The sequence below is a fragment of the Manacus candei genome, unplaced genomic scaffold (assembly GCF_025592945.1).
Source record: "Manacus candei isolate 608988 ecotype Guabito, Panama unplaced genomic scaffold, ASM2559294v1 h1tg000137l, whole genome shotgun sequence".
NCBI lineage: Eukaryota > Metazoa > Chordata > Aves > Passeriformes > Pipridae > Manacus > Manacus candei.
In genome coordinates, this window is record NW_026138185.1 from 103,415 (window position 1) to 124,612 (window position 21,198).

Sequence of the window (21,198 nt, forward strand, 5' to 3'; positions counted from 1 at the left end):
CCTGGGACTCCCCAAACCCCCAGCATCCTTAAACGGGGGGCTACAGAGAGGGGGGACCCCAGGACTCCAAAGCAGGGAGACTAGAGATGGGGGACCCCTGGGATTCCCAGGACCCCTGGCAGCCCAGAGAGGGGAGACCCCCAGTACACACAGGACCCCCAACAGCCTGGACATGGGGGACCTCCAGAACCCCAGAGAGGAGAGACCAGAGAGAGGGGAGCCCTGGGAGGGTTTTTTTAGGATGAATCTTGGTGGTTTGGGCTGAGTCTTGGGAATGCAGAGAGGACATGGTGCTGGGGAAGGGAGTTTCCAGATGATCCAAGGGTGAAGGGGGATGCAGGGACTTGGAGAAGTGGGATGGGGAGTCCAGGGGAAACAGGGCATCTAGAGGGTCCTCCTGTCCAGGAAAGGATGGTCCAGTAGTCTACTGTGTCAGGGAAAGGTGGTTCACAGGATGGGGAGACCTGGGACGGCTGGGAAGGATTCAGGGAGTCCATGGTGTGAAGGAAGGGGGCTCTGGGAAAGGCAGGAATGCAAGTCCAGGGGGTCCCAGGGTCAAGGAAAGGGGGAGCCTGGGGGCTGGGAGAGGTGGGATGGGCAGGAAAGGGGTACAGGGAGGTATTGGGGCAGGATAAGAGGATGAAGGGGGGTTGGAGCTGGGGAAGGGGGTGCAGGTGGGTCCCAGTGCCTGGGAATGGGGGATCAGGTGGGTCCCAAGGTCAAGAAAAGGCCTTGGGGTGGGACTAGGGGTGGGAATAGGACAGATGTGGGGTCCAGGGTGTCCCTGTGCCCAGGAAAGTGGGGTCCAGGGGCCTCCAGTGTCAGGGAAAGATGGTTCACTGGGTGGGGAGACCCAGGATGTGTGGGAAGGAGGTTCAGGGGGTGTTGAGGAAAGGAGGAGTTGGGGACTGGGAGAGTCAGGAATGGGGGTCGAGGGGGTGTCAGGGTCAAGGAAAGAGGGAAACTGGGAGAGCTGTGAGAGCCGGGAAGGGGCTTTGGGATGTCCCAGGGTCAAGGAAAGGGGAAGCTGGGGGTGAGGTGACATGGGATGGCCAGGACTGGGGGCTTGGGTGTCCCCGCGGTCAAGGAAACAGGGGGATCCAGGGACTGGGAGAGGTGGGATGGTCAAGAAAGGGGGGTGGGGGGATCCTGAAGTCAAAGAAAGAGGGGTCTGGAAAACCGGGAATGGCTGGGCAGGGAGGTCCCAGGCCAAGGGGAGCAGGAAGAGGAGGAAGAACACCTGGTGGGGGCTGCCAAGATCCCTGGAGTGGGGAGAGTGGAGAGGGGTGATACAGGAACTGGGGGAACCCCAGCAACCTGGACGAGACAGGGGGAACCTGCAGAGGGGGGAGGCTCGGGAGTTCAGGAACCCTGAAATGGGGGCCTGGAGTGGGGGTATCCTTGGGACCCCCAGGACCCTGAAGTGAGGAGCCTGGAGATGGAGGAGTCCTGGGACCCTTGCAGCCTGGATAAGGGGACCCAGAGAAAGGGGAGCTCACAGAAGGGAGACCACTGGCAACCTGGAGGTGGGGACAGCTCTGGGACAATGAAGTGGGAGCCCAGAGAGGGGGGACCTCTGGGATTCCCTGCACCCCCATCAGCCTGGAGAGTGGGAGACCCCAGAGAGGCAGGAACCCTGGGATCCCCAGCACCGCAAAGCAGAGAGTCAGGGGAGAAGGGACCCCTGAAAGCATCCCTAAGCAGGGGGACCCTGGAGGGGGAGCAAATCCAGGACCCCCAGCAGCCCAGAGAAGGTGGTCATCCCTCAGAACACCAAAGTGGGAAGACCAGATAGGGATCCCCAGCAGCCCAGAGAGGGTGGGGACCCTGGAAAGGGGGGACCCCCAATACATGCGGGACCCCCAGCAACCCCAACAGGGGGGACCCCCAGAACCCCAAAGTGGAGAAACCAGAGAGGGGGGACTCTGGGGAGCATTTTCTGGTCTGAATCTTGGAGTTCTGGGTTTTTTGGGGGGCTGAAACTTGGTATTTAGGAGGTTTTTTTGGGCACAGGATGCCTGGTGACTTCTAGAGATGGACTTGGGCAGGAGGAACCCCCAACCCAACGGGCTCACACCCTGTTTTTCCCACCAAAACAGGATTTCTCATTCCCAAACCTTGGCTGGATGGAGGAGGAGGCTGTGAGGAAGAGGAAGATGCCCCAGGACACCCAGACAGGTGAGGAGGAAGTCAGTGCCCCTTTCCTCCTCTGTTGTCCTGCATCTTCCAGCTGAGTATCGCCCCTGGCTGCAGGACAACCTCGCTGCTGTCCTGCCAGGGATGGATTTGAGGGGATCTCCTTCCCCTTCCCCTTCTCTCTCTGGGCTGGAACAGATGAACAGGAGTGTCCAGTCCCATAGGCCGAGATGACACAATGAATCTCTGCAGTTCCTGCAAAGTAGAGCCTAAACCATTAAACAATTTTGCTGATTAACCTTCCTTTATGTGAATAGGGAGCATGTTGTTTTCCGTCTTGGATTGTATGTGGATCTTTAATATGGCCATAGACAAGGCCTGAACCCACATCATAGATGTTTCTTGACAAACCCTGTTTATTTGTGCTTTGTGAGTCGATGAAGTGTGACTCTCTGTCTGATGACAATCTCACAGGAACCCCGAATCTTGGAATTCCTGCATCTTTACTGTGTGAGAGGAACTCAAGCTTTTATCACATAAAGTGATTAACTGCCAGTCAGAGATCTATAGGCCAGTTAGGAGCTTACCAGCAGCAGGCTGTGTCTGAATGCAACACCAAACAGCACCCTGGCAGTGCCAGTAGCTCACCACAGAGAGCTTGCACTCTCTGGACAGATTCCAGACCTTACTGAGGGGACAGGCCATCCCACCACAGTCTGCCCCAGACTGCAGTCGATCATCTTTACCTCATGGAGTGATAGTGCAGGTACCTCTTGCCTCCATGAGTAAAAGCATCCTCATGTATTGGGTCAGGTGCACTCATGGATATGTGAACACCAACAAAACAGCTGTATTACAATAAAGCTAGGAAGCAATCTAAGCAAACCATTTAAGTGATCTAAACAAATCATCCCAACAACGATGTTACCACTTTGTCTCAAAGATTGCAGGCAAGATGCAAGTCAGGTCTCAGGGTCCCATGGGGAGAGTCCACAGAAGCAGTGCTGTTGCAGTGCTGCAGCCGCCTTCTCATCCCCCTTTCTGTCTGTGCTGGTTTAAAAGTTAACCAGCAGGGGGAATGAACCCAACTCAAAGGAGAGATTATAAGTCAGAATAACAATTTATTAAAATAATACAGTAAGTACAATAATACAAACAAACAATTGGTCTCAACCCACAAAAACCCAAATGTGTAACCCAGTACCCTGGGGCCTGAACAAAGTGGTGTTCCTTGGGCCCTGTTTGAGTCCAAAGTAAAGGGAGAGGGGAAGAACCTGCTGGTGGGAGAGCTGCTGCAGTCTGGCCAGAAGTGGTGATCGCAGTCCAGTGGTGGTCTAAGTCTGGTTGAGAGCGATGAGATGCAGCCGTCCTCTGGATCCCACGAGTGGGTTGAAAAATGTTCCAAAACTCCAAGATTATATATCCTCCAGTTCAGGCAGGAATGCTTGGTACTCCCCTCAGGGCGGGGAGTTCACAAAGGGTGTGAGGACAGAAACATCCTTCTATCTCACAGGCCTCTTAACACCTAGTTTATAGCCTGAGGAGTCAGGCTCTATGGGCAGAGGGTGCGAATAGTCTATTGACAACAATAGTCTAGTTTCTGGGAAATGACATGGAAGGCTATAGAATACAGTTTTGGGTTACACCCACCATGCTCTATGGGCAGAGGGTGCGAATAGTCTATTGACAACAATAGTCTAGTTTCTGGGAAATGACATGGAAGGCTATAGAATACAGTTTTGGGTTACACCCATCATGATGAACTGATCTCAGCTGTCCTAACTAGGACACTGTCCTAACGCAGGACTTTTCTTCTGTGAAACTCAGCTTTCACACACTCCTAAATGACACTGGATAAGAAAACATTTTAGAGGCATAAGGTACATAAATTTGATCTCACAATCCCATGAAATCCTATGTGGATTTTCCTACCAAACCATCCCTTCAGGAGGAATCCCTTTCACAGGCTGCAGTAGCCAGAGACACAGATATTCCAAACAGCATTTACAAACTGCTGTTAAACTGCTGGGACAGAACATATACAAATATGAACATTGCAAACTTTAAAGCAATCAGTGTAGCAAAAGCAATATAAGCTTTCAATTCTTCTGTAATTAAAATAACAGAGAAGCCTAAAAGAAACATAGAACAGATGACAACAAAAACAAATACAATGGTCATGGCACTGTCTGGTGTTCTGACAGTATTATTCAAATTGCAGTCTGATTCTTGTATATGCACCACCTTTGGAGATCATAGGCTCATCTTACAACAGTTCTTAGCCATGTCAGAAGCCTTTCCTTATTGGTCTTTCTTGTTTACTTACTCCTGACCCATTTCAGGAATTCTTATTACAGTCCAAAACCTCTTGTCTTGGTGTGTCTCACTTGCAGTTGTTCAGGTCTTTGTTCACTTCTGCATAAAAGCTGTTTCCATCCATATCACTTTCAGTCCGAGTTCTGGTGGCACAGTTTCCAAGTCTGTCTGGTGAAATGGACTTTCTGCAAACAGTCAACTTGACACATTGTTAGTTCACACTGAGAGCAAAACAGTGCCCCCCTTTTGATTTTGCCACAGCCCCCCGAGCTCAGTCAGGGCACAGAGGGCAGGAATATTCACAGGCTGTGAGCCTGAAACAGGCCCAGAGCACACAGGGGCCAATGTAGGTAGCTCTTCTTCCCTCCCTTTTCGTGTCAGCCAGTCCAGCGGGCAGGGGAGGGCCCACGGCGGTGGCCGCCCGGTCCGTGGGACAGTGCCGGTCCTTCAGCCTTCGGTGCCGCGTCCGTTCCTGCCGGGCTCCATTGGGAACCCCCCCGCCGTTCACCGCAGGGACGGGGCCAGACCAAGTCTCGGGCAGCCTTCCCTTTTGACCTTTCCTTTTCGCTGGTGTAAAAAGTATCTTGCCCAGTTTTCGACTACTCCTGGGCTCTTGCTATAGCAACGACCGCGAGCCAGGAGCTCGATCGGGCCGGGGCGGGCCGGGGCCGGACCCTTCGTTCCCTCCCCGAGGCAGGGCCGGCCGGCCCAGGCGGCGGCTCCGCCCGCGGCGGCTTCGGGGGGCCGAAACTGGGCTTCCCAAGTCTATGGGGGAAAACCAAGGGTGTCGGGGGAGAGTGGGGGCGATCGAGCCGCCCTCGGTAACCAAAGCGACCGTTTCGCCGCTCGCTGCAAAAGCGGCGACTTCCCCCGGAGGGCCGGCGGCGGTGCCGCTTGGGACAGCGCCGCTTGCAGCAGCCGCCGCTCCATCCCCGCTTGCCGCAGCACAAGCGGCGGCTTCGCTTGTAGAAGGCGTTTTGCCTACAGAGGCGGAGAGACCTGGCGCGAGGGGGCAGCGGCAGCATTCGGAGTCTCCCCCCTTTTGAAACAGGAGCGGCAGCAGCTCTGGCGGGGGCAGCTTCCTCCCTGTGTGCCACGGGCATCTCGCCCCCGGCTGCTGAACGGCCGGAGTCAGCGCTGTCAGCGGAGTCAGCGCTGACAGCGGCGGAGGGGCCGGGGCGGGGGGGCCAAGGGCCGAGCGGGGGTGCTCCAGCTCCCCTCCCGCCGCAGCTGCTCCTCGGCCACGCCACTCTCCTCACAAGTGCCTCCAGCATCTCCAAGACGGGCAGGTGTGGACAGCGGCGAAATCGGGTCCGGGGCTGAGCTGCGTCAGGTCCCGACCCAGCACGGTCGAGATGTGGTAGACATCGGCGGCTATCAGCTGGAACGGACTCTTCTCCAGAGCCCTCTTCGGGCTACCATCGATATCCTCCATTCTGGAGGATTTAGAAAAGCCAGAAAAAAACTGCAGCTAAAACTTCCGGCATGGGATTCAAACCCGTGGTGCTCTGGATTACCAAACGGGCTTTACTTTCCACACACCAAAAGCAACTTCAGGCCAGGGCAGGGTATTTTAAAGTAGAAAGGCGTCCCTTTCCTTCTGGCTGTACCAAGCCCCCTGAGTAACCACAGCACTACGGTCCACTGTCTACTGTCCCTGCCTTGCCTTCACCGAAGCTGTGCCGGGGGGGTCCTCCACCTGCACCCCCTTAAGCGTCCCAGGCCAGTCGAATTGCCCATCCAGGCGAAACACTTTTCATCCACAGACTGGGAAAACACCGACTTTTGCAACAACAGGGGCCCAAGTCTCACTTCCCAGCCCCACTGTGTTCCCAATTTCCAGAGAAAACCCCACTTAATAATTGCTAGCAAAATTACCCAAAGGACCTGCTCTTTTATCTCACCCTTGATTTTTAGAAGCTGGGGCTTCTCAAGATCACTGCGGGAATTCTCCAAAATGTGCTGGCAGAAGAAGAATTTCCTGCAGGATGAAATTTCCCAATCCAGAGTCCCAGGTGTTCCAGGGTGCTGGATTTCAATTTCCACCTTTCAGACACCAAACTGTTGCCTAAAAGACTGTGGAGAAAAAGACTCCAGGCCAATTTAGTGTAGGAGATAAGATAAAGAGAGTAGGTCCTTGTCCTAGTTAGAACAGCTGGGACCAGCTCATTACTGTGTGGGTGTAACCCAAAACTGTGTATTCTACATCCTCTGTGCCATTTCCCAGGAACTGTTAACAATAGACCATTTGCAGCAGCTGCCCAGAGCACACCTGACCCCTCAGGCTATAAAATGGGTGTTAAGAGGCCTGTGAGATAGGAGGATGCTCCTGTCCTCACACCCATTGTGAAACTCCCTGACCTGAGGGAGGTACTGGGCATTCCTGCCTGAACCTGAGGGTATATAATCTTGGGGTCTTGGGACTTCTAGTACCACTCGTGGGATCCAGAGAAGGACCAGAACCTTGACCGGACTGTAACCACCACTCAACCAGACTGAGACCACCACTCTCAACCAGACTGCCACCATCACTCGCACCAACAGTTTTTTTGTGGGAAATAGGGCCTAGAAAAACCGTACCTCTTTGCAGAAAACCGTACCTTTGCAGGAGTGGCTCATTACAGGGGTGAGCTGCAGCTCCTAAAAATGCCATTTCAACTCCTGTTTCAACTGCCACAGCTGTTTCAACTGCCATGACAGGTAGCAGCCAATCAAATGCTGCAGTCACAGATTTTACCTTATTAGGTATGATTATCTATTGGTGTTGGGTTATAAAGGGAGGGCTGCTACTGCAAAAGACTTGTCTCAGCTACACCCCCCTGAGTCCGTGCCTCAATACGCCACAGTTTTTCTCCTCTCCTTTTACTTTTGGACCTGGAGAACCACATGGGGCTCAGCACAGGAGCCAACGAACAACATCCTGTTCGTGCCCCATGGTGCCGGGTTATACATCTGGGGTTTTGTGGGCTAAACCCAATTGTTTGTCTGTGTAATTGTATTCATTGTATTATTTTTATTAAATTGTTATTCTGATTTATAATCTCTCTTGAGTTGGGTTCATTTCCCCTGCTGGTTTACCTTTAAACCAGCACAGGCCTTTAATCTCGGGCCTGAGGCCCAGGGAATGCACCTGACACACGACTCCAGACAGGGGTTCTATGACTTTATAATAAGGTCCATCCAATCCCAGATTTGTCCACCCCCGGGTCTGCCCCCTGACACGCCCCTTTGGGAATTGGGTTTGGGGTCTTTGGGACCCCTTCTTTGCAGCACACACAGTTCCTGGAGTTCCTGCAGAGTTCTGGGCTCGAAGGTCGCTGTGTCTGTGTGATATCTTCTGGTCCAGGCCTTGGGTTGTTTTTCTCCAATTCTACCTTGACAAGAAGACTAAACACGCTGAGGGAATTTAGAGGGATTGATCCGGAATGGGGTAAGAGAGTTGGGGATGTGTAAGTACTATGTTAAGGGTAAGGGATATAATACAGCTACATTAAAATCTACATTCACCACACAGCTGCTTCTAAAATCTACAAAAGCTAAAAAAAACCCCAAAAGCTCTGAGGCATCAAGGGACACAGGTCAGGAGCTGCCCCCCACCTCCCAGCACCCCACAGCAGGTTGGGAGTTCGGGCCCACCCTTGACCCCCCCCTCTCTCATCCCCCTTTCCCATCCCTTTTTTGTGCTTCCAATAATTTATCTTGGCTTCTCCTACTTTTCTTTCTTTCTCTCCTCTCATTTGGTTTTAGAAAATGAAGTTGGATTATCCTTTTGGAATCCAACATCTGGCCTCATTTGGGCCTTAACCTTGCTTGGGGGTATCTTAGAACCCAATTCCTCCCCTCATTTGTGAGTTAAGGCAAACTTTGCCAAATATCACTAAAAATCCCCCTAATTTCACCCCCAAGCCCCTTAATTCCACTCAAAATTCCCTTAGTTCCACGTAAAATTCCCCTCATTTCTCCCCAAATCCCTGATTTCATCCTAAATCCTCTTAATTCCACTGAAGATCCCCTTAATTCCACCTAAAATCCCCCAAATATCACCCCAAATCTCTTAATTCAACCCCAAAATCCCATAATTCCAACTAACCCCTCAATCTCATGGGAATTCCCTTAATTCCACCCCAAATCCCCTTAATTTTACCTAAAATCCCCCTAATGTTACCCCAAATTCTTTAACTGTACCCAAAATTCCCTTAGACCCTTCTAAAATCCCCACAGTTTCACCTGAAGTCCCACTGATTTCACCCCAGATGCCCAAGATTTCATCAAAAATCCCCTTAATTTCACACAACACCCCCTTAAGCCAGCCCACCCCCCATATTCACCCCAAATCCCTGATTTCACCTCAAATTGACTCAATTCACCTCAAAAGTCCGTGAACTCCACCTAAAATCCTCCAAAATCATAAAAAAACCCTAATTTCACCCCAAATCCACTTAATTCCACCCAAGATTCTCCTAATTCCATCCAAAATCCCCCCAATATCACCACAAATGACCTTAATTCCACTTAAAATTCCCTTAATTCCACCTAAAATATCCCTAATTTCACCCCAAATCCCTTAATTCAACCCGAAATTCCCTTAATCCCTCCTACAATCCCCATAATTTCACCCCAAATCCCCCAGATTCCACCAAAAATTGCCTTAATTTCACACAAAATTCCTTTAATTCCACCTGAATACCCCTAATTTCAACTCAAATCTCCTGATTTTCATCTCATATCACAATGGTTCTACTCAAGGTTGCCTTAGCTCCACCTCAAATCCCCATAATTTCATCAAAATCCTCCTGATTTCACCCCAAATCTCTTTAATTCCAGTCAAAATCCCCTTAATCCCACCTAAAATCCCCATAATCTCATAAAAATCCCCAATTTCACCCCAAATCTCCTTAATTCCAGTCAAAATTCCCTTAATCCAACCTAAAATTTCCATAATTTCACCCCAAATCTTCGATTTCACCTCAAGTGCCCTTAATTCCACCCCAAATCCCCAAGCTATCCCCCAAAATCCATTCATTCAATCCCCAAATCCCTTAATTTCTCCCCCCCCAATCTCACCGAAATCTCCCTGATTTCAATCAAAACTCCCTGAATTCCACCTAAAATTCCCAAAGCCCCCTCCAGGCCCCCAACACAACCCCCCCTCCGGCCCCCAGAGCCCCCACAAGCCCCCTTTAGTGATCCCCCAGAGCCTCCCTTTCCTATGGGGTCTGTCCTCCGAGGACTTGGGGGCCCAAGGGGGCACTTGGGGGTCAGAGAGGGAATTTAGGGATCCGATGAGGCATTATGGGGCACTTATGGGGCACTTGGGGGTCAGGGGAGGGAATTTGGGTGTCCAGGTGGGCACTGGGGAGGCACTTAGGGGTGCTGGGTGGCACTTCTGGGACAGTTTGGGGTCCAGGGAAGCACTTGGAGGACGCTTGGGCGTCTAGAGGGGCACTTGAGGAGGGTCAGGGGAGGGAATTTGGGGGCACTTGAGGGTCTGGGGGCACTTGGGGGGCTGCAAACCCCGCTACAATGGGGCTCCGTGGGGCCGCGGGGGGTGATGGGAGTTGTAGTCCCGGCTATAAATAGCGCTCTATGGGGCCGCGGTGCATGACGGGAGTTGTAGTCTCGGAAGGGACTAAAGGGGCTCTGGCTCCAGGCCCCTTCCCACCTCCCCCTTCTCGGACGCGGATTGGCTGCGGGCTTTGACGGGCGGGCACTGCGACCAATGGGGGGCGCTAGAGGCGAAAACAGCTCAGGTTACCTTTGCAGACCCTCGCAGTAAAGACCAGTTCATTCCCAGGCCCTCCCAGTATAGCCCCATTCAGTCCCAGTCCCGCCCAATATAGTCCAGTTCATCCCCAGTACCGCCCAGTTCATACTCAGGCCCTCCCAGTACAGCCCGGTTCCCCTCAGTCCCTTCCAGTCTCCCCCAGTCCCTCCTCTAGTGTCCCCAGTCTCTCCAGTCCAACTCAGTTTCCCCCATCCCTCCGTCCACCCAGGTGACCCCCAGGGTCCTCCAGTATGTCCCATTCCATCCCAGTGTCATTCCTAGCATGTCCCAGTGTCCCCCAGCACTCCCCAGTGTCTCCCCCAGTCCCTCTCCATTCCCCCAGTGTCCTCCCCAGCACTCCCAGTGTCCCCCAGTACGTCCCAGTACGTCCCAGTATCATTCACGACATTCCCAGCGTCCGCCAGTATGTCCCAATTCCCCCAGTGTCTCCCATAGTGTCCCCCAGTATGTCCCGGTCCATACCAGTATCACCTCCAGTATGTCCCAGTATGAACTCCAGCATGTCCTAGCCCTCCCCAGTGCCCCCCTCAGCGTTCTCAGTGTCCTCCAGTCCCCCCCAGTATCACTCCCAGTATGACCCAGTGTCCATCTGAGTCCACCCCAGTTGCTGCCACAGTCCATTCCAGTCTGCCAGCCGTGACCACGCCCCCTCAGCCATGGCCACTCCCCTTCAGCAGTGACCACGCCCCTCAGACGTGGTCACGCCCCCCAGGTTTCGCCCCCCAGGTTTCACCCCCCAGTTTTACCAGTTTTACCTGTGGCTGCTCTGGGAAGGTGAGTGATCCCCCCAGTCCCTCCTCAGACCTCCTCAGTTACCCTCCAGTCCCTCCTATTTAACCCCTGGTTCCCTACAGCCTGTCCCACTTACCTCCAGTCCCTCCCAGTTACCCTCCAGTCCCCCCCAGTCTCTTCCAGTCCCCCTGCAGTTGCTCCTAATCCACTTCCAGTTCCCCCCAGTCCCTCCCAGTGCCCCCCAGTGGCTCCCACTCTCCCTCGAGTCCCCTCCTAGTCCGTCCAGTTGTTCCAAGTCCCCCGTAAATTGGGCTCCCAGTAACTCAGTGCCCCCCACTTCCCTCCCAGTCCCCCCCACTCCCTCACAGTTCCTTCCAATCCCCCCAGTGCCCTCCAATTCCCTCCCAGTCCCCCCCACTCCCTCCCAGTTCCTTCCAATCCCCCCAGTAGCCCCCTGCCCCTCCCAGTCCCGCCCTGCTCAGGAATCCCAGTGACTCACCTGCCCCTCCCCCACCCGGACGCCCGGGATTCCCGGGGGGGGCGCCCCCTCCCCCCCATTCCCGGTTTTTCGGGAACCCCTGGAATCTTCCCCTCCTCCCCAGGGGTCAAAAATCACGAGATGGAGCGGGAAAGCCTGAGGGTGCTGGTGCTACTGGGAGGTACTGGGAGGGACTGGGGGGAGATTGGGGGAGGCTGGGGGAGAACTGGGGGGAACTGGAGGGGACTGGGAGCATTTGAGGAGGAACTGGGATATGTATATACTGGGAGGGAACTGGGAGGTACTGCGGGAGGACTGGGTAGGGACTGGGAGCAACTGGGAGGGAACTGGGGAGGACTGGGGAACTGGGTTTATTTGGAACTGGGAGGAACTGGTACCACTGATCCCCCCCAAAATGGTTCCCCTCCCCATCCCAGTTCTGTCCATGGCGAGAGGGACCCCCCACCCTGGTGAGTGACTGGGACAAACTGGGACCAACTGGGAGGGGGGGGCTGTACTGGGAGTGGGGTGGGGTCATACTGGGAATGGAGAGGGTCATACTGGGAGTGGGGGTGTGGTCCATACTGGGTTATACTGGGATGGGGGCCATACTGGTTTATAGTGGTATGGGGAGGTCCATACTGGTATGAGGGGGCCATACTAGGTTATGCTGGGATGTGAGGGATCCATACTGGTTTATACTGGGATGAGGGCTCATACTGGTTTGTACCGGTATGGGAGGCTCATACTGGGTTGAGGGGAGCCCACAATGGTTTATACTGAGATGGAAGGGTCCATAGTGGGTCCATACTGGGTTATACTGGGATGGGAGTGCCTACACCGGTTTATACTGGGGTGGGGAAGTCCATACTGGTCCCTCTGACTCTTCCCCTCCCCTCAGATGCCAACAATCCCTTCCAGTACGGTGAGTGGGGACCAGTTTGGGGGGACTGGGGGAACTGGGAGGGAATTGGGGAGGACTGGGAAAAAAACGGGGGGGACTGGGAGGGGTAGGGGGCAAATGGAGATGTCCACTGGCGTGTCCCCAGGCGTGTCCCCTGGTGTGTCCCAGGTGTGTCCCCAGGTGTGTCCCCCGGTGTGTCCCCAGGTGTGTTCCAGGTGTGTCCCCCATTGTGTCCCCAGGTGTGTTCCAGGTGTGTCCCCCATTGTGTCCCCAGGTGTGTCCCCGGTGAATCCCCAGGTGTGTCCCCCGGTGTGTCCCCAGGTGTGTTCCAGGTGTGTCCCCCATTGTGTCCCCAGGTGTGTCCCCGGTGAATCCCCAGGTGTGTCCCCAGGTGTGTCCCCCGGTGTGTTCCAGGTGTGTTCCAGGTGTGTCCCCCATTGTGTCCCCAGGTGTGTCCCTGGTGAATCCCCAGGTGTGTCCCCAGGTGTGTCCCAGGCTTGTCCGAAGGTGTGTCCTCAGGCGTGTGCCAGATGTGTCCCCAGGTGTTTCCCGAGGTGTTTCCTAGGTGTGTCCCCAGCTGTGTCCCAGGTGTGACAGGTGTGTCCCTCCAGACTGGCATCACCTGCGTGTGGCCGGGTTGGGCATGGCTGCCTTCCTGTGTGTCCTGGGCTTCATCGTCCTGCTCAGTGAGTGTCACCTGTGCCAACTGGGGATGTCCCCAGTTTCACCTGGCGGGGGTGGCAGCAATGTTACCTGCACGGTGTTTGTGTCACCTGGGGGGTCCCCAATGCCACCTGGGGGTCCCTAATGTCACCCGGGGGGTCCCTGTGTCACCTTCTTTGTGTCACCTGTTGTGTCTCCTGACAGGTGGGAAGTGCAAGTGCCGGAGCAAGGCCAGGTGGGACAGGGGAACACTGGGGGGACACTGGGAGGATGGGGGGGAATTGGGGGGACAAGGGGACATTGGAGACACAGAGGTGTCCCTGACCCTGCCCACTCCCCACAGCCACCAACGACACCCCCCTGAGATGTCACACCTGGTTGGAACAGGTGAGTGTCCTCTCCCCCCTTGGGGACATCTGGGGTACTTGGGGACAAGGGGGAGGGCACTGGGGACAAAGGGGGGACTTCGGGACATCTGGGGGACCTTAGGGACAATGGGGACCCCCCTAATCCCCCCTCTCTTCACAGGAGCCGTCAGCACGTGCTGAGGTGTCCCCAAGTGTCCCCGAGTGTCCCCAAGTGCAGCGACACATGGAGGGGGGAGGGATGGGTTTATTTTGGGGTGGAACCCCCCAAAAACGGCCCAACAAATGGGGAAAATGAATAAAAAAGGTTAAAAAAAAAAGAGGTAATTTGGTTCTTGGGGGGTGGTGGCACTTGGCGGACATCAGGGGGGACAGGGGACAGTGCTGGGGGGTGGCACGTGGAGGGGACCAGGTGACACGGGTAGATAGTGGCCTCAGGGACATCAGGGGGATGGTGGCACCAGGAGAGGACATCAGCTTGATGGTGGCTTTGGGGACGGTGGGTGGCACATGGAGGGGACACAAGGCCAATGGGGACATTGCAGTGACAGTGGCCTTGGGGACATAGGGTTGGTGGTGGCACCAGGAGGGGACATTGTGCCAGTGGTGATACTGTGGTGACGGTGGCCTTGGGGACATCGGGGCATTGGTGGCACCAAAAGATGAAATTGGGCCAATGGTGACATCAGGTTGAAGGTGGCTTTGGAGTTGGTGGTGGCACCAGGAGGGGACAGGGGACATCAGGGCCATGGTGACAGCAGGAAGTGACACAAGTTCAGTGGTGACATCAGGCTGATGGTGGCCTTGGGGATATTGTGGCAGTGGTGTCACCAGGAGGGGACAAGGTGAGGTGGTGGCCTTGGGGACATCAGGGCAGTGATGACACCAGGAGGGAACACGAGGCCAATGGGGTCATCAGGGGGAGGGTGGCACCAGGTCCATGATGGTGAGGGGGATGATGTCCCCATGTCCCTCAGGTGACCAGGTCCATGGTCACATGGTGTCCCCCCATCCCTCAAGTGATCAGTCCGTGGTGACATGATGGTTGATGTCCCCATGTCCTCTCATGCCTCGAGGTCTATGGTCATGTGCTGGTAGATCTGGGTGGCCCCTTTGAAGCTAGAGGCCACAAGGAAGTGCCATTGGCCAATGGTGACAGGGACAAAGGCGCGGGGGGTGGGTACCAGCAGCTCCTGGGTGGGCTCCAGGTGCCCCTCGGGGCCCAGGCGGAACACACGGCTCAGGGCAAAGTCGTTGCCCAGCAGGACGTAGCGGTGGCCACTCAAGGTCAGTGGCTGGAAGATCATCGACCCCCGAGCCGGGACCTGCTGGATCTCCCGGAACATGGAGCCCTCCCAGCGCATCACCTGGAAAGGAGGACAGCGGTGGGAGGTGGGTGGGGTGGGAGGTAGGATCATGGGTTGGGTTGGGTTGGGTGGTGGGATCGTGGAAAGGGTTGGGTTGGGTGGTGGGACGATCAGATGGGTGATGGGATCATGGGATGGATTGGGAAGGGTGGTGCGATCATGGGGTGCATTGAGTTGTGTTGGCTTTTATTGGGTTGTGTTGGGTGGTGGAGTCATGGAATGGCTTGGGTTGGGTGGTGGGATCATGGGAAGGGTGGTGGGATCATGGGATGGGTGGTGGAATCATGGGAAGGAGCGGGCTGGGTGGTGGGATCATGGGATGGATTGGAAAGGGTGATGAGATTGTGGGATGGGTGGTGGGGTCATGGGGAAGACGTTGTGGCACCCCATGACCACATGATGGTGATGGATGCCCACGGACCCATGATCTCAGTGGATCCCTATAACAACATGACCCTGGTGACCCCCATAGCCCCATGACCCTGATGTACCCCCACGGACCTACAACTTTGATGGTTCCCCATAACCACGTGATGGTGTTGGACCCCAACAGACCCATGATGATGCAGGACCCGCATGACTCTGATGACTCTCATGACAGTGGTGGCCCCCTATGACCATATGACCTTGTCGATCCCCCATAGCCACATGACTCCTGGTATCCCCCATGGCCTCATGATGTTGCTGGACCCCCATGGACCCCTGATGACCCCCATGACCACATGATTCTGATGGCCCCCCATAACCACACAACCCTGATATGCTCCATGACCCTGGTAACCCTCCATGACCCCTGCCCACCCCTGCCCACTCCCCCGACCCCCCCCACCTTGGCGTCCCCCAGGAACCGTGTGAGGCACAGGAACACGTGTCCCCTCAGCCGGAAGTGCTTCGCCGCGTACACGTCGGGCACGTGGGGGATGTCAGTGTGGGGGGTGAAGAGCCCCCCGCTCCACCGGTACACGAGGGGTCTCCTGGCCCCTGAACACACCACGAGTGCTGGGCGCCCGCCCAGCTCCAGGAACTCCAGGTGGGTGTCGCGGTGCCACGCCCGGAGGGTCTGGTGGGGGTAGAAGCCGCGCCCACCCCACCGGAACACGGTGCTGGTGCCGCCCTTGGAGCTGTCGGCCACGCCCAGGTACAGGTGGCCCCCGAGACGGGCGGTGGCCACGGCGTGGGGGCGACGCAGCCGCCCCGCTCCGAGGCTCTGGTGGCGAACAAAGGTGGCCCCGGGGCCACCAGAGCGGCGCCAGACCCAGGAACCACCCCGGAGCTGGGCCACCACCACCAAGAGGGACCCACCAAGGGGCAGCGGGTGGCAGGCCACTGGAGAGGAGCCTGTGGGGACAATGGGGACAGTGAGGTTATGGGGGGTAAGGGGTTGGGGATGCTGGGGTGGTGGGGACAAGGCACTGGGGACACTGGGGATTTTGGGGATGTTGAGAACACTGGAGACATCTCTATGGGACATTGGGGACATTGAGGTCTCTGTGGGGACATTGGGGATGTTGGGAACACGGGGACATTGGGGTGGTGGTGACAGGGCTATGGGGACATTGGGATGATGGGGACAAGGCTATGGGGACATTGGGCACATTGGGGACACTGGGAACATTGGGGACACTGTGGATGTTGGGGTGGTGGAGACGTCTCTACAGGGACAGGAGCTGTCCCCAAGCTGGGCCACCACCACCAGGAGAGACCCACCAGTGGGTGACAGGCCACTGAGGAGGAGCCTGGGGGGACAGTGAGGACGGTGGGGTTAAAGGGGGAGGGGTGGGGGCAAGGAGTTGAAAACATTGGGGACATTGGGAACATTGGGGACATTGGGGACATTGGAGACACTGGGAACGTTGGGGACATTGGGGACACTGGGAACATTGAGGTGGTGGGGATGTCTCTGTGGGGATGTCTCTGTGGGGACACTGAGGACATTGGGGTTGGGGTGGTGGGGACTGGGCTGTGGGGACACTGGGGACATTGGGGTTAGGGTGGTGGTTTTGGTCTCCTCCAGCCCATTTTTGAGGTCTCTCAACCCATTTTTTACATCCCTCACCCCATTTTTCAGGTCCCTCACCCCATTTTTGTGGTCCGTTACTCCATTTTTGAGGTTCCTCACCCCATTTTTGGGCCCCCCTTGGCTGTTTTCAGGATCACCCCACCCAGGGTGGGTTTTGGGTCCCCCCAGACTCACTGTTGATGATGGTGGGGGCCCGGAACCTCCCAGCCAGTTGGTCCCACTCCAGGAGGGCGCAGGCACCGGCAAAGGGTTGGGCCAGGGCCACCCCCTGGTGCCCCCCTAGCGTGAAAGACTCGGCCCCCAGGGATGAGAAGGGCAGGGACTGGAATGGCCGGAGCTCTGGGAACACAGGGACATCATGGGGACACCATGGGGACAGCTCAATGCCACCCCCAAGGAAATGGGAACATCCTGGGGATACCCCACTGCCACCCCCAGGGACATGGGGACACCCTGGGGACACCCCAGAAACACCCCACTGTCACCCCTGGGGATATGGGGACAACCCCAAGGACACAGGACATGAGAACATCCTGGGGACACCTAAAGGAACATGGAGACATCCCAGGGACATCACAGGGACATGGGGACACCATGGAGACAGCCCAATGCCACCCCCAGTGCCCCCCCCACGTGAAGGAATTGGCCCCCAGAGATGAGAAGGGCAGGGACTGGAACAGGCAGCGCTCAGGACACAGGGACACTGTGGGGGTGGCATGGGGACATCGTGGGGACAGCCTAGGTACAGCTCTGGGGGCATGGGGACACACTGGGGACACCCCCTGCCAACCCCGGGGACATGGGGACAGCCTTGGGACACTCCTGAGGACATGGGGACACCCCGGAGGACAAGCCCCATGCCACCCCCCAGGGACACAGGGACACCATGAGGACACCCCAGAGACATCTCCAGGCATGTGGGGACATCCCATGGACATTCCAAGGACATGAGGACACCTCAGGGACACCCTCAGGGACACTATGGAGACCTTTGGGGGACACTTTGGGGATACTTTGCTGCCACCTCTGGGGACACCAAAGGGACACTCTGGTTCCTTGGGGACACTTTGGAGGCTCTTGGGGCACCTCAAGGACACTCTGGGGACACTGGGGATACTTTAGGGACATTGGGGTCCATAGGTGTGTTTGTACCCCCAGCCCCGGGTGCCCAGTCCCCCCAAGTCCCTCCCAGTCCCTGCCAATCTCCTCCCAATCCCTTCTCAGTCCCTCCCAGTGCTCCCAGTTCCCACCTGCCCGCTGGCACTGGAAGTCCTGGGGGTCCAGGTGGGCAAGGGGGGTCCCTTGGTGGGGGGAGGGGCTGCGGCAGCGCCCAGCAGTCTCGGGGGAGGAGGGGACTGTCCCCAGCCACGACAGGAGCCACCGCAGGCGACAATCACAGCGGAACGGGTTCCCCCGCAGGTCCCTGCACCACCAAGTGTCACCAAAGTGTCACCAGGTGTCACCAAAATGTCCCCAAATGTCACTAAATGTCCCCACGTGTCACCAAATGCCCCAAATCCCTCCAAGTCCCCCAATGTCCCCCTGATGTCCCCAATGTACCCCAAAACCCTCAATGTCCCCAATCCCCCCCAATGTCCCCATGTTCCCAAAGTCCCTATACCTCCCCCAATGTCCCGAATGTCCCCAATGCCCCGTCCTCCAATGCCCCCCATCCCCACAATGTCCCCAATGTCTCCAATGTCCCCAATCCCCCAATGTCCCCAATGTTCCCAACACTCCCCGCTTCCCTCCCTGTCCCCAATGTCCCCAGTGTCCGCACGGTGTCACTCACAGGTGGCTCAGGGTCTCCAGCCCCTGGAAGAGCCCCTGAGGCAGTGTCTCCAGGCGGTTGTTGGCCAAACTCCTGTGGGGACGTTGGGGGAACACTGGGGACATTGGGGACATTGAGGGGGACATAGGGAGAACATTGTGGGGTTTGGAGGGCTTGGGGACACCTGGGGGCACTTGGGGACATTGGGGACAGCTGGGGACAGGGAAATGGGGGCATCTGGGGACACCCGGCGACACATGGGGACATGGGGACAGGGACACAGGGACAGGAACATGGGGACACCTGGGGACAGGAACATGGGGACATTTGGGGACATCTGGGGACATGAGGACACCTGGGGATATTTGGGGACACCCTAATGTCCCCAATCCCCCCCAATGTGCCCCATGTCCCCCCAGTGTCCCCAGCGTCACTCACAGGAACAGGAGCCCCCGGAGGCCCCGCAGGGCAGTGGGTTCGATGGTCCCGACCTCGTTGTCCTCGATGAACCTGCGGCACCAGTTCACACCAGTTTGCACCAGTTCATACCAGTTCTCACCAGTTCACACAAGTTCAACTCAGTATCCCCCCACCCAGTACAGCCCAGTCCCTCCCCATTGTTCCCCCAGTTCCTCCCAGTACAGCCCAGTTTATCCCAGTCCACCCTAGTCCCTCCCCAGTGTCTCCCCAGTCCAGCCCAGTCCCTCCTCAATGTCTCTCCAGTTCCTCCCCAGTCCCTTCCAGTCCATTCCCAGTGCCCTCCCAATCCCTCCCCAGTCCCCCTCAGTCCCTTCCAGTCCCTCTCACAGGTACTCCAGTAACACCAGTCCAGCAAAGGCCCCGTCCCCGATGGTCCCCAAGCTCCCGGCGGTGACCAACCTGTGGGGACACCCCAGGGACACTCTGAGGACACTTTGGGGCTATTTAGGGCCAATGAAGAGACATTTGGGGCCATTTAAGGACTCTTGGGAACACCTTGGGGACATATGTGGACATTTTGGGATCACTTTAGGAACACTTCAGGACCATTTGGGGACTCCTGGGAACACCTTGGGGACATTTGGGGACATTGAGATAACATTTGGGGACACTCTGAAGACATTTGGGGACATTTGGAGACCCTTTGGGGACACACTGGGGACACTGAGGGGATCTTGGGGATATCTGGGGACATTGAGGTGACATTTGGGGACATTTGGTGATACTTTGGGGCCATTTGGGGCCATTGGTGACACTTTCGGGACACTTTGGGGACACTGAAGACATTTTGGGGACACAGAGGTAACACTTGGGGACACGTTGGGGACAGATTGGGGACACTGGTGTGACATTTGGGGCCATTTGGGGACACTTTGAGGACATTGGGGTCACTCACAGCAGCTGCAGGGTCGGGGTGTGGCGGAAGCTGCCCTCGGCCAGGACCTCGATGTGCCACCGAACCAGTGACCTGGGGGAACCGGGTGAACTGGGAGGGACTGGGAAGGCATTGGGGAAGACTGGGAGGACCAAACTGGGATAAACTGGGGACACAGGGGCCAAACTGGGCTGAACTGAGAGAAAGCAGGAACAACTTGGGCCAAACTGGAGTCAAACTGGGCTAAATTGGGGTAAACTGAGGTAAAACTGGGAGAAACTGGGACCAAACTGCACTAAACTGGTCCAAGTCAGTCCTAAACTGGGAGAAACTGGAGCTAAACTGGACCGAATCAGTATCTGACTGGGCCATACTCATCCCAGCCAGCCCTAAACTGGTACTAAACTGGTCTAAACCAGCCACAACCTGGACCCAGCCCCGCCCATCCCGTGCAGGGGGCGTGGCTTCGAATGATGACGTCACAAGGCGGGCGGGGCCTCATTGGGGGGTCCGTGGGAGTCCCCACTGAGGGCTCACGGAAGGGGTTCAGGGGGTACCCAAAAAGCAGGAGGTCAAAGGGGAGGTCCCGGAAGGGGGTTTCCCATGGGGGAGGTCATTTTGGGGGTCCCAGGAGTATTTTTTTGGGGGGGTTTCCTAAAAGGGGGGGAGGGGGGTGCCCAGGAGGGGAGGGGTCACCGGGGAGTTTCTGGGGGATCTGCAAGGACAAGTCGCGGGAAGGTTCTGGGGGGGGTCCCCAAAGGGGGGGGTCGTGGGGGGGACTCAGGAGGGGCACCACATTTGAGGGGGTCCCAAAGGGAGGAGGGGATAAAAGGGGGTTCCTCAAAGTGGGGGGTCCCCAAAGTGGAGGGGGGGTCACTCACAGTGTGGCCAGGCGGGGGGGGAGCCCCCGGGGGATCCCCCCGGCCCCCCCCCGGCACAGGGCGCTCTCCCGGTCGCACTCGCAGCCCCCCGGGCAGCCGCCGCCGCCCCGGAGGGGTGCCCCAAACCCACCCCCCCACATCGGGACCCCTCCAAAGACCCTCCCCACCCCCAGCAACACCAGCAGCACCAGCGCGGCCCCCTCCGCCCCCATGGAGCCCCTCCAAATAGCCCCCCCCAAAATGATTGCCCAAAACTGGCCCCCCCAAAAGCCTCCCCCTAAAATTGCCCCCTCCGAAACTGCCCTCCCAAAAGGCCCCCCTACAACTGCGCTCCGAAACTCTCCTCCCCGAACTGACCCCCCGCAAAAGAATCCTAAATCTTCCCTCCCAATGCCCCCGAAACTTCCCGTCCCCGAAGTGACCCCC

General features: G+C 56.7%; 2 protein-coding genes across 6 annotated transcripts; one reads left to right on the forward strand and one right to left on the reverse strand.

Annotated features, from left to right (window-relative positions):
- The first annotated feature begins 10,643 nt into the window (after positions 1 to 10,643).
- On the forward strand, positions 10,644 to 13,779 carry LOC127462719 (FXYD domain-containing ion transport regulator 3-like). Of its 2 annotated transcripts, XM_051771605.1 has the most exons (8): positions 10,644 to 11,011; positions 11,572 to 11,628; positions 11,885 to 11,917; positions 12,349 to 12,372; positions 12,963 to 13,037; positions 13,219 to 13,249; positions 13,358 to 13,401; positions 13,543 to 13,753. In XM_051771605.1, the coding sequence occupies exons 2-8, from the start codon at positions 11,589 to 11,591 to the stop codon at positions 13,560 to 13,562; spliced, it is 267 nt and encodes an 88-aa protein (XP_051627565.1). In that variant the 5' UTR covers positions 10,644 to 11,011; positions 11,572 to 11,588; the 3' UTR covers positions 13,563 to 13,753. The 2 variants fall into 2 exon arrangements, with proteins under 2 accessions (XP_051627565.1, XP_051627566.1); XM_051771606.1 differs by lacking the exon at positions 11,885 to 11,917 and having other exon boundaries at positions 13,543 to 13,779.
- Positions 13,780 to 13,824: 45 nt separating this feature from the next.
- LOC127462711 (leucine-rich repeat LGI family member 4-like) lies at positions 13,825 to 20,934 on the reverse strand. 4 transcript variants are annotated; one of them, XM_051771576.1, is made up of 9 exons: positions 20,773 to 20,934; positions 19,913 to 19,984; positions 19,345 to 19,416; positions 18,976 to 19,047; positions 18,559 to 18,630; positions 18,017 to 18,189; positions 16,941 to 17,105; positions 15,576 to 16,084; positions 13,825 to 14,746 (listed from the first exon to the last, which is right to left on the reverse strand). In XM_051771576.1, the coding sequence occupies exons 1-9, from the start codon at positions 20,910 to 20,912 to the stop codon at positions 14,444 to 14,446; spliced, it is 1,578 nt and encodes a 525-aa protein (XP_051627536.1). In that variant the 5' UTR covers positions 20,913 to 20,934; the 3' UTR covers positions 13,825 to 14,443. The 4 variants fall into 4 exon arrangements, with proteins under 4 accessions (XP_051627536.1, XP_051627537.1, XP_051627538.1 ...); XM_051771577.1 differs by lacking the exon at positions 19,913 to 19,984; XM_051771578.1 differs by lacking the exon at positions 19,345 to 19,416.
- Positions 20,935 to 21,198: the final 264 nt, after the last annotated feature.

Bases quoted from the DNA above. Each gene is read 5' to 3' on its own strand.
- LOC127462719 (XM_051771605.1), top strand. From the start codon at position 11,589: ATGGAGCGGGAAAGCCTGAGGGTGCTGGTGCTACTGGGAG. The intron at 12,373-12,962 runs GTGAGTGGGGAC...GTGTCCCTCCAG, and splicing joins CAACAATCCCTTCCAGTACG to ACTGGCATCACCTGCGTGTG. The intron at 13,402-13,542 runs GTGAGTGTCCTC...CTCTCTTCACAG, and splicing joins GTCACACCTGGTTGGAACAG to GAGCCGTCAGCACGTGCTGA.
- LOC127462711 (XM_051771576.1), bottom strand. From the start codon at position 20,912: ATGTGGGGGGGTGGGTTTGGGGCACCCCTCCGGGGCGGCGGCGGCTGC. The intron at 19,417-19,912 runs GTGAGTGACCCC...GTGTCCCCACAG, and splicing joins ACCCCGACCCTGCAGCTGCT to GTTGGTCACCGCCGGGAGCT. The intron at 19,048-19,344 runs GTGAGAGGGACT...CTGGTGCCGCAG, and splicing joins CTGGTGTTACTGGAGTACCT to GTTCATCGAGGACAACGAGG.